This window comes from Bos grunniens, chromosome 22, assembly GCF_055505025.1.
Source record: "Bos grunniens cultivar Pamir isolate PY7600 chromosome 22, Bosgru_T2T1.0, whole genome shotgun sequence".
Classification (NCBI taxonomy): domain Eukaryota; kingdom Metazoa; phylum Chordata; class Mammalia; order Artiodactyla; family Bovidae; genus Bos; species Bos grunniens.
Genome location: NC_141186.1, coordinates 55860171 through 55872632, shown reverse-complemented (window position 1 = coordinate 55872632; position 12462 = coordinate 55860171). Strand labels below are relative to the sequence as shown.

Sequence of the window (12462 nt, the reverse complement as noted above, 5' to 3'; positions counted from 1 at the left end):
ATTTACAATGAAGACCCCAGAGGAAAGCAGAACTGTTTAGGACGGACGAGAACAGACGGAGCAGGGTGGACTTGGGATGGGCTTCTAAACATGTGCCCAGCTACGCGTTACCAGTCTCAGGAAGGTCTGGCCTGTTCCTCTTTGGATCCACATCCAGCGATGAGATTGGAAAGGGGTCAATAAATTATTTGCTGACCAACAGGAGCCAGGCTTAAGTAGGAACAATATTACTAAAAATATACATTATAGAATATTTTGCATCCCCGTCCCTCTATGCTCTCCCAGAACTAAGGTGAGAAGCAAGATGGATCAAAATGAAGATTTCAGAACTGAGAATCAATTTAATTTTACAGTATCAAAACATGGAAACCCCCCAAGTACAACACAGAGCAGCTGTTATGTTTGCAAGTGAGAAGGGTCAGCTGTAAAAATACAGCCCCTAGGATCGGGGTCACAGGCCAAACGGCGAACACACCTCCCAGGCTCCCAGGACCCTCCGCTGCGGTCAGGAAGTCTGGGCCAGCGGCTCTCCACTTCCTCATCCCCACTTTCTCTCTCACAGGCTGAAAAATCCCTCCTCCCCAACAAAATGCACTCCTGTATCTTAATGCTTTTATAATTCAAAGTCACACACAAACTGCCGAGGAGGAGAGCTTTAGGACGGGACAAGCTGTTCAGTATGCCATTCCACAGGAGACGACAGAATTCGGGGGGTGGCGATGGTGGTGGGGGAACAACTTGATAGCTTAGCTGGTCAAGGTCGTCTCAGTGGTTTAAACGTTGTATTCCCGTTTGGCTTCCGGGAGTCCCATTCCTACCTCCTCAAAGCCGCAGGCACTGGGGACCCTATGCGGGGGTGGGCTGGCCATCAGGACTGCCTCCGTCAGACCAGCATGCCCAGGAGATAATCTCAACTGGAAGAGGCCTGTGTGGGGCGGCAGGACAGCGGGGATACTGCCTAACGGGAGAAGTGTGTCTCCTCACGTAGAGATGAGGCTGCAAAGAGAGCTTAACAGATATGCTCAAGTTTCTAAACCAAGGGACTGATGCTTAATTGTTATTTCAAAAACTGCTTATGTATAAAGATACAAACTTAAGGAGAAAGCAAATAACGACTTAAAAGGTGCCTTTAAAACCCTGTGAACTATTGGGGAATTTTGAGTTCGTGTTGGATTTTAGGTGGTGTTATGGAATTATTGTTCTTTATTCTGTGATGACAACAGCATTCCATTTACATAGAAGAGTGTCTGTATGTTTACCAGATTCAAAAAAAAAATATAGGGGAGGGAGTGTCACTGTATACGGAACTTGCTTTCAAACAGTTCAGGAAAAGAGAAAACGGAATACGCATGTGATGTGTGTGGAAAGAAAGAGCAAGAGATAGATAAGCAGGTGTGGCGAAACATGAATAGACGAATCCAAGAGGAAGGTACTGGGTATTCATTTTACTTTTCTGTAAGCTTTTATGTATGTTTGAGACTTCTCACACACACACACAAATATCTTGGGGAAAAAATAAAATCCTGTAACAAAGAGTGAAATTTTAAAGATTCAGAGGCAGGTTGGGATTTGGATCTTTCCAATGCCCACTTCAACTTAAACAACAGACCACAGGGCACTCCTGTCTTCCCTTCACCCCTCCATCAGGGGCTGACCCTGACTTTCTCCTCCTAAGGAGCCCACAAGGGAGGCAGTTGACCAGTGGACTCTGTGGTGTTAGAGAAGACTCTTGAGAGTCCCTTGGACTGCAAGGCGATCCAACCAGTCCACCCTAAAGGAAATCAACTCTGAATATTCATTGAAGGACTGATGCTGAAGCTGAAGCTCCAATACTTTGGCCACCTGATGCAAAGAGCCGACTCACTGGCAAAGACCCTGATGCTGGGAAAGACTGAGGGCAGGAGGAGGAAGCGACAGAGGATGAGATGGCTGAACGGCAGTTAAAGCAAACCCAGGGAGACAGTGAAGGACAGGGAAGCCTAGCGTGCTGCAGTTCGTGGGTTTGCAAGAGTCAGACACAACTCAGCAACTGAACAACGGGAACTCAACAAAGTATTTACTGGCTCCCGGTGGCAGGAGAAAGGGTTGAATGAGGTGTGCAGAGACCATGGCTTGAAAACGAAGGCACAGTAAGAATGGAAGAAATCGTTGTCACATCTACACCAAGTTCACTCTTAAAATGGGCTCGTTGTCACAAACAGAAAATCCCCACAACCACCAGGACCCAGACAGTGAGAGGAGGAGACAGAAGCCGGGGAGCGCCAAGCATGTGCCTCGGGGCCAGGTGCTTGCTTTCTCTTCAAAAATATTTAATGGAGAAAAAATTTACATGCCACACAATTCACCCGTTAATGTGAATTATTCAAAGGTTTTAGCACATTCACAAGGTGCAATCATTATCACGATCCAAGAAGGGAACACTAATCAGAAAGAAGCCCTTACCCAGAGGCAGTCACTCTTCGTTCCCCCCCAAGTCTCCACACACACCCCACCTCCCAGCAAAGCCTAATCTGCTCTGACTCCATGGACTGTTCAATCCTGGACATTTCGTACAAATGAAACACTGTAACAGGTGGCCATTTGTGACTGGCCTCCTTCACTCAGCATGACGATTGCAAGGTTCATCCTTCATCCACCTTATAACATGCGCCTTTCTTTTTTTATCACCAAATAAGACTCCACTGTGATTCCAAGCTCACATCCGCATTTGACCGGTCCGCTCACCAGGTGCGGGGCCTGTGGGTGGTTCCTGCCTTCTGGCGATTATGGTCAAGAGTGCTGTTATAAACGTGTGTGTACGAGTTTCTATGTGAACAGTAGTTTTCATTTCTCTTGTTTATACACCTAAAAGGGGAAGAACAGAGCCATATGGTAACTCTATTTAACTTTCTGAGGAACTGCCAGACTGCTTTCCAAAGTGACTGCACCATTTTACACTCCGAGCAACAGTGTGTGAGGGTTCCAATTTCTCCATACCTCACCAACACTTCTTACTCTCATCTCTTACGGTCATCTCAGTGGGCCTGCAGTGGTATCTCACAGTGGCTTTGATCTGCATTTTTCTGACGGTTAATGATGCCAAGCATCTTTTTTTTTAATGGACTTATTGGACATCTGTATATCTTCAAAAAAAGGTCAGTTTAAATCCACTGAAGTCACTCAGTCATGTCCGAGTCTTTGCGACCCCATAGACTGTAGCCCTCCAGGCTCCTCGGTCCATGGGATTTTTCCAGGCATGAATACTGGAGTGGGTTGCCATTTCCTTCTCCAGGGGATCTTCCCAACCCAGGATCGAACCTGGGTCTCCCATATTGTAGGCAGATGCTTTACCATCTGAGCTACCAAGGAAGCCTGCCTTAAATCCATTGGCCATTTTTAAATTGGATTAGTGATTTTTTATTATTGAGTTATAAGAATTCCCTATATAAATATTCTGGATATTGGTTTCTAATCAGAAAAATGAATTTCAAAAACAAAAAACAAAACACCTTTATTCTCTAATTCTTTTCCTTTCTTCATAGTGTCCTTTGAAGACAAAGTTGCAGATTTTCATGGAGCCCAATTCCCAATTAATCTGTATTATCCTTTGTTAGGTGCTTTCTTATTCAATGCTCACAGTTAATTGTGCAGAGTAGAGATTACTGATCCCATTCAACAAATAAGGAAAAGGAAGCTCAGTGAAGCAAATGACCCAAGGTCTCACAGGGGCCACTGCACATGGCCCTGCCCGGCCACACCGTGAACAGAGCCGGTGTGGCCATTGCTCGGAGCTGGGCCATGAGTTCAGGCCTTCATATACTCCGGGAGTGTTACTGTGCAATATGGCCAAGTTTTAAACAGATTCCTCAGACATTACACATTTAACATTCTAGGGATGCTGCCGTTACTTAAAACAAGGGGATCTGGGGAATCTGTCTTTGGAAGTTATATGAACACGTAGTGAGTTGGGCGTGTTTTATAAACATACTCAATTGTAATGAGGGGAGGTCTGAGTTTATGATGAAGCCAAAAGTCCTGGATACCTAAGTCTGGAAAAGGAGGTACGTTATTCGGTTGGATTGCGCCTTTTAGGATTTATATACATGGTGACACACACACCAACCAGTACAGAGTATGAGAAGTCATTTAAGATTAAAGGGAGATCTAAGTCTCAGAACTGTTTCTAGCAATGGCAGCCTGATATGCGAGATGCCAGAGGACACTGATACACTGCATGAAAAGGAATCACACGGACACGCTTGAAGACATTTTGATATAAAAACTGGCCATCTTTGTACTTCTCAGTCACACCAGAACACTGAATCAAAATTACTGAATTACTGGAGCTAAAAAGGATTTCACATTTCTTCCAATCTCCTTAAGTGATGTAACCGATGCACCAACTGTTGACTCGAGTCCTCACGAGAACACTAGCAGAACAGGGACTAAAATTTAAAGAGGATGCAGTGTCCATGTTCTAGTTCTTATTATCAGCTGTTTGAACTCTGCTTTTAGCATTTATGGCTCTTCCCCTCTCTCCCCCACAGACCTCCAAGTGGGTTGTGCCATCCAAGACACCTCTACTAAAGGGTGTGGAAGTGTGCCCGAGGTTCACGGTCCATCTTCCAACTGGCTCGTCCCTAACACCAGCTTATTTAAACATCTCAGGTCCATGTAGATAGCTCTGACAGCAAATAAAAGGGGCTCATTTTATGAAGTGAGTTCTGAAGGGATACTGCCAAGCCTTATTTCAAAAGCCAGGCTCCAGTTTCCAGTCTAAGAATTAGATGGCTTTCTGCCTGCTGTCTCTGCTTTTCCCCTCTTACTTAGGAAAGAAGGCCAAAGCTGAGCCTCGAGGGACTGCTTCATAAGGAAAAATCGACGCAGGGTACGGTGTCAGGATGGGCCAGTGCAGGTTGGAAGTGGGCTAGCAGAAGGCTTGGGAGAAGAGACGCTGCTTCGCGATCGGGTTAGGTCAGTCCCCAGGGCCATTTCCCTCCACTGGAAACAGGTTTAAGTGCTGACACGGGGGTTTCCCACAGCTTCTACTAGCCTCCAAAGGCATATTTGTCATCGGAGGCTCTTGATGAAGCTGTACATAAATATCTGACTGTTGTTAAATACAAAACAAAACAAAACAAAAATATTCTACGGGAACCAAATCAAAACCAGCTGTGAGGGGGAGAGGCCAAAAACTCAGTGTCAGTGCAAAAGGCCCAGCAGAAACACTTGTTAACTGTGCTATTTACTCTGCTGAATAGTAAACTGTCATGCCAATGAAGTCATATCACATGACTACAATGTCTTTCACATGACTCTCCAGCTATGGGAGAAATGGGCATTTTATTTTCTAGAATTCTGGATTCTGTAGTGGATGAGTCAGAATCTGGGTTTTAATTCAGAATCAACCCATCGGCCCAGGCCTGTTCATTGCCAGTCATCAAAATTTAAAAAAAAAAAAATTATGATTTTTACATCCTATGGTATATAGCTGGTGTGCTAAACTTACTTTTTAAATGATCATTCATTAATCCCTAATTCTGCAGAAAGAAAGTAGTGCTTAGCAAAAACACAGTTCTTTTAAAGGAATGCGATAGTTGCAATCTTAAAAAATAACTGTATGACACAGCATCAAGTAAAACGTGCGTGTGTGTGTCTGTGTGTCTGTGTGTGTGTGTGTTAGTCTCTCAGTTGTGTCTGACTCTCTGCGACCCCATGGACTGTAGCCTGCCAGGCTCCTCTGTTCATGGGATTCTCCAGGCAAGAATACTGGAGAGGGTTGCCATTTTCCCCTCCTGGGGATCTTCCCAACCCAGGGATCAAACTCAGATCTCTTGCATTGTGGGCAGATTCTTTACCATCTGAGTCACCAGGGAAGCCAAGTAAAATGTAGCCTAACATTAATGCTGGAATCATGAAACTTGCCAACTTTCAAAAATGAGAATGAACTATTTCAGGCAAGTTGGGTTATGGAATTTTGGAATTTGAACATCTCAAGGATATACCAATATAGCTTGTTTTATTAACTCCTATAAATCAGTGTTTTCTCTCTCTGGTTAGATAGAGTTTGAAACTTATTTGGCATTTCCCACAGCACAATGTTGAACTCACAGTTGGAACTAAAGCAGTACATGTGAACTGATACTTGATGAAAAATAACCCTAAGAAGGAAAGTCACAGCAAATTTTATGAAAAGATGGCTAAGTCATTCACAAGTTTGATTAGACTCGGCCTTTTTACAACAAGCTAAGCAATTTAAAGAGCATGTGGTGAGCATGTCAAGGGCTCCGTGACTTGGAAGTCTTGTGTTTCATCAACTTTAGGGTCATTTCCTCTGGTTCCAACTGGGATCAACAGTCAGCGAGGAGCCATGGGGGACTGGGGTCCATCTTTAAATATGCGAGACCATTCGCAACAGGGTCTTGAAAGTAAAGGTCAGAACTCTGTGCAAAATTCCCTGTTCAGAGAGCAACATTTTAAGGGGGTAAAAAGCTAAGTGGGGCCTCCCAGAGTGTACTTACCAAGAGCTAAACTGGCTATAAAGAACCTAGCAATCTCTGCCTAAGACCCTTTCCTTATGAAAAATTTATGAGGTGGGTGTTTAAAATTTTTCAATCTACAACTTGAGATAAAATTAATTCATCACCACATATTTTTCATGTAAGTATTTTTACTGCATCCTTGGTCTATAGCTTCTCTTCACTGTACTAAATGAAACAGGAGGACTTTATCTGCTAAACCAAGCTACCATTTCTGTTCTTTTTCTCTAAGCTGTATCTCCACCCTGTCTCTAATACCATCTAGTCGTTTTCACTCATTTATTCCACTACCTCAAAATCATCACAGCCCAAGATAAACTGACCTCTGTGACTCTGGCACCCCCTCCCCCAACTGCCAGCCCCCTTTTTGCACCTTGCTCCTCAGCCCTCTTCCAACAGACCCAACCTGGCGATCTGTCTGTTCCTCTCAACAGCACTATCATTAAACTAGTACAAAGGCAATCATTTTTGGATACTCGATGATGGGAGGGAGGTGAGTGCAAAAAACTCCATGGGTCAATCTCACTAAACGTGGTTGATTCTGTCTTGAATCTCTCTCTCAACCCATTCTCTCTGTGCCCCTTTCAATGAAAATAAAGGGATCTATAATGGTGGGATCAGTTTTGCATTCCTCCTTCGTAAAGGGGCCATATCTGGGGAGAGAGACCATAGATGTTAAGGGAGATGAAAAAGTTTAATAACAATGAAACATTTTCTTTCTTTAAACTGAAAGGAATTAACCTGCTACAAAATGGATGAACCTAGAAAACATCATGCTAAGTAACAGACATCAGACACAAAGGCCTTAACTTTGGTTTCAGGCTCTTGAAAGTGAAGTCGCTCAGTCGTGTCCGACTCTTTGAGACTCCATGGACTGTACCCTGCCAGGCTCCTCCATCCATGGGATTTTCTATGCAGGAATACTGGAGTGGGTTGCTATTTCCTTCTCCAGGGGATCTTCCAGACCCAGGGATCGAACCTGGGTCTCCCGCATTGCAGGCACACTCTTTACTGTCTGAGCCACAACAGAAGCTCACTCAGCCTCTTGATGAAGGTCAAAGAGCAGAGTGAAAAAGCTGGCTTAAAATTCAACACTAAAAAGCTAAGATCATGGCATCCAGTCCCATCACTTTGCGGTAAATAGGAGAGGGGAAAAGTGGAAGCAGTGACAGACTTTATTTTCTTGGTCTACAAAATCACTGTGGATGGTGACTGCAGCCATGAAATTGAAAGATACTTGCTCCTTGGAAGAAAAGCTATGACCAACCTAGACAGTGTGTTAAAAAGCAGAGACATGACTTTGTTGACAAAGGTCTGTATAGTCAAAGCTGGTTTTTCCAGTTGTCATGTCATGAGAGGGTAACAGGCAGGATGCCTAGGGGCCCCCAAATGGAGGAAATAGGCTGCAAATATCAGACATTTTTAAAAAATCTCTCTCTTAAGCGGCAGGAGGAAACAAACTACAAATATCAAGATTTTTCTCCTTTCTCTATACAAAATTAAAAGGAAGTTTCTTTTAAAATTCTGTGTTGCCATGATGACACCTGGTTCTACCTGAACTTAACTTTTCTCAAACCTTGAGCTAACCAATGCATTTTTCTTATGGAAATGTTTTTCTTAAGCTATGTTAATGAACTATGTATTTCCTTCAGTCAGTTCAGTCGCTCAGTCACGTCTGACTCTTTGGAAGCCCATGGACTGCAGCATGCCAGGCCTCCCTGTCAATGTATTTACCTTAGATTGGTTTGCCTAAGACTGAGAACCAACTTGACAAACCAGTCTGTTTTATTCAACAAACCAGTATGTTTTACTCATGCAAATGTTCTCTTAAGCTATGTTAATGAGACTATGTTATTCCTTGGAAATCTGCCTGTCTCCAAGATATACAAGATATACGTCAATCATTTTATGGTCTGGGATGACTCACCTTGTGGCCATGTTCTCAAAATGCATGCTGTGGGGGAGGGGCCTGGGGTCACTGTCTGAGTTTTGAGACACTTCCTTTCTCAAATTAGCAGCCTGCTAGTAGGTATGTAACTTCCTGCTAAAGGCTAGCAGGGGGGCACTCTTTCTGCCTGCTTCTGATGTCTATATGTCAGAAGTGTTCTCTATCTCTTTTATACTTTAATAAAACTTTATTACACAAAAGCTCTGAGCGATCAAGCCTTGTCTGCTTTTGAACTGTGGTGTTGGAGAAGACTCTTGAGAGTCCCTTGGACTGCAAGGATATCAAACCAGTCTATCCTAAAGGAAATCAAACCTGAATATTCATTGAAAGGACTGATGCTGAAGCTACAATACTTTGGTCATGTGACATGAAGATACAGCTCATTGGAAAAGACCTTGATGATAGAAGAAATTGAAAGCAAATGGAGAAGGGGGCAGCAGAGGATGAGATGGTTGGATAGTATCACTGAGTCAATGGACAGGAGTTTGAGCAAGCTCGGGGAGATGGTGATGGACAGGTAAGCATGACGTGCTGCAGTCCGTGCGGTTGCAGACTCGGACACGACTGAGTGAGTGAACAGCAACAACACGTGACATATCCAGGATAGGAAAATCCACAGAGACGGAAGGGAGGTTAGTGGTCACCAGGACTGGAAGGAAGGAGAAGGCGGGAGTGAGGAGTGACAGCTCAGTGGGCACAAAGTTCCTTTTTGTGGGGATGAAAAGGTACTAAGCTCGACAGTGACAGTAGCAGGACTGTGAATGTACTAAAAGGCACTGACCTGGACATGCTGAGAGGGCAAACTCCACGGTACATGACTTGTAAGTCAATGAAGCTGTTACTGAAAAGTGCATTCAGGGCTTCCCTGGTGGCTCAGTGCTAAAGAATCCATCTGCCAAAGCAGGAGACACGGGTTCAATCCCTGATTCGGGAAGATCCCACAGGCCATGGGGCAGCTAAGACCGTGTGCCACAGCCACTGAGTCTGTGCTCTAGAGCCTGGGAGCCGCAACTACTGAAGCCCGCGTGCCCTAGGGCCTGTGCTCGGCAACGAGAGGCCACCACAGTGAGAAGCCTGCGCACCGCAACGAAGAATAGCCCCCCTCACCACAACTAGAGAAAGCCTGTGCCAAGTATCACAGACCCGTGTGGCCAAACAGAAGCAAACAGTCTCTGATATCGGGTAACTCCAACTAAATGCTCAAGATCTGAGTAACATATTTTAGACTCCTGGCCTCTGAGACCTTTATTCCAAGGACACCCTGGCCCCCCTCTCCTGTTGCACTCCCCCACGCTTTCCCTGCCCAAATCTTTTCAGAGACAGCCTACTTATCCTATCCCAACTAACTGGAAAATCCAGTCCCTTCCAAGGAAAGCTTTTTGTTGACATAGTTACTCCTCCAGGCAGGAGTAACAGTTCTCTCAGCACCTAATATGCAAATGTCGAAGGCGTTTTTGCTGACACTAGAGTTCAGTAGTCGCGTCTCTGCTGCGCACACTGTGAGCTCGTCTCGCTAAGTTTTGTATTCGGTTACGAGCACAGTGCCCTGCTAGTGAGTTTTCAAAAGATGTTCAGTAAAGGCTTTCTTTTTTTGAAAAACTAGCATTTGTACAAATATTTTATAAACAATGTATAAAATGATACTGTCACATATAATTATCTGGTTGAATCTTTTGCAACTGCGATGTTGACGAATGAAACCAGTGAGTCCAAGAAGAGAATTAATTGGGCATTCCTCATCGCATTGCTTCCCTGGTGGCTCAGAGGGTAAAGCGTCTGCTGCAATGTGGGAGACCCAGGTTCAATCCCTGGGTCGGGAAGATCCCCTGGAGAAGGAAATGGCAATCCACTCCAGTACTCTTGCCTGGAAAATCCCATGGATGGAGGAGCCTGGTAGGCTACAGTCCATGGAGTCGCAAAGAGTCAGACACGACTGAGCGACTTCACTTTCTTTCTTTCTTTCATTGCATCGCTAAAACAAGTTGGGACTTTTCCATATGGGATGCAGAAGTCTGTGTCTTTATTACTGAATATCTGTAAACGTACTGAAAGTCAACTGTGGAAATCAGCACACGACCTTTACGCAGGTATGTGGATATCTTTTGATATTCATATTTATTCACACACACCTTTTTCACAGTCAAGTAGAACAACATAGGCAAGACAATGATTTTTGTTGCCAGGAGGTCTCCTGGTAAGCATTCTTTTTTGAAAAACATAGTCCTATTTCGAGTTTTTGAAGAAAAAGAATAACCCTTTTCTAAGATAAGGGTTGCAAACTCCAATACCAGTAAGAGTCATCAACTGAAAAGCATCTTCAAAACAGAGCACCGTCACTTAAGAATATCTTTCGGGCAAGAAAGCAACAGCAGTGTTCATCTCCACGAAGGGAACCGGGTGGTGAGGGACAGGTGGGGAGGAAGGTTTCCTTCCCACACAGTCTTTTTATGCCTTTAAAACCTTGTATCAAGCACATTATTTAATCTATAAAATTGGCTTTTTGGCTCCAGCTAACTATCACTATTAAGGAATGCAGGCCTGGGGTTGCCAGATCGGATCTTTCAAAGAAGTTGGAAATGGGGAAACTCACATTTTTATGTAAAACTCATAATTTTTAAAATGTTGGCTTCATTCAGAATTTAACGCGTGGGAGGCCAAACAAAACACACGTGTAAGCCGTGTCTGGTCCCAGGCCAGCCAGGTTACCACCTCTAATCTAAAACCTATGTGTGGCTATGACTGCAAAACTAGAAACATACTTTACTGGAGGAAAACTTCAGAAAGAATACTCAGCCTGTGGATGAGGTCACTCCCCCTTCCTGCCCTACCATCTCTCTGCTGTTGCTTTCTTAAACTGCTCCTTCTCCTTCTGGGTCTTCGAAAAGGCAACTGATGTTTGACCAACTAAAACGCAAAACAAGCCAGGTTTGATCAACGAATATACCCTTTATCCTAGCATCCGGTCTGCTTCTAAAGAGTGAAACATGGTAGGCGGCAGCGATGGGGTCGCTATCAAGTTGCAATTCTTCTAGGCAACCAAAGAGAAGTATGTGAATTATTTCTAGGTGGGTGGAAAAATTCCCCTGCCAACTAGTCACACGCCACTAGTCCCTCACCATCAGCCCTGCTCAGGGGACGAAGCGCAGCCTTGATCAACCTAACATTCTGAACCTTCCCTGGGAAGCCAATCACAGCGCTGGGGAAAATCTCACTGTCTCTTAAAGGCCTGCAGAGACGCCAGTCATCTGCTGAGAATGAGGCTAAGAGATCTGTGGGGGCCTGATCACAGGTCACAAGTGGGAGACTGCATCTGCTGGACGCCCAGAGGACAGCGGGGCAAGACGAAGAAGAATCACTCTCAGTTCCACGACAAGCACTAGAGAAGTGCCATCACGCCTCATGGTGAGGTGAAAACGCTTACTTCCATCTGCTGGGAGCTTCGGGAGATTTCATTTGGGTATTTCTGTGTGGTATTCCTACACTCGGTGATAGGTCCACTCTTATAAACAGCAGTCTTCACCACTAGCTAGTCCAGTGTTGGGCTGGCCCACCATTCACTACCCCTGGGGCCTCCCCCAGTAGTGAGGATACACAACCCCAGACGGTAATCAATGAGCAGGACTAGGGGCTGATGGTAACTCTGCCAACGTCCTACTCCCAAAGGACATAGGCGCCCAAGTGTTTCTTATGTTACTTGAGGAAATGCTATGACAGGCCACGTTTTCCTAAGAGCTTCTTTACCTAGGTTACTGTGGGAGAGGGCTGAGTCGGGGGGATGTGTTGATTTAATCTCATTCATCCATCTTGAAGGATTCCCTGGTAGCTCAGACGGTAAAGAATTCCCCTGCAATGCAAGAGACCTCGGTTCGATCTCTGCGTCAGGAAGATCCCCTGGAGAAGGGAATGGCAACCCACTCCAGTATTCTTGCCTGGAGAATCCCATGGACAGAGGAGCCTGGCGGGCTACAGTCTATGGGCTCGCAGAGTCGGACACGA

General features: G+C 44.8%; 1 protein-coding gene across 50 annotated transcripts in view; it reads right to left on the bottom strand.

The window, feature by feature from the left end:
• The window catches only part of ATG7 (autophagy related 7), a 282407-nt gene that overhangs the window by 119419 nt on the left and 150526 nt on the right, over nt 1–12462 (bottom strand). For 10 of the 50 annotated variants that reach the window (XM_086368512.1, XM_086368506.1, XM_086368541.1 and 7 more), the window contains one exon: nt 10557–12310. The exons of 36 other annotated variants lie outside the window; for them this stretch is intronic. In XM_086368512.1, the coding sequence (XP_086224638.1) occupies nt 12152–12310 (159 nt within the window). In that variant the 3' untranslated portion in view covers nt 10557–12151. Of the gene's footprint in view, nt 1–1430; nt 2845–10556; nt 12311–12462 lie in introns of those variants that run through there. 4 more of the 50 variants (XM_086368535.1, XM_086368543.1, XM_086368536.1 and 1 more) reach the window with 2 other exon arrangements.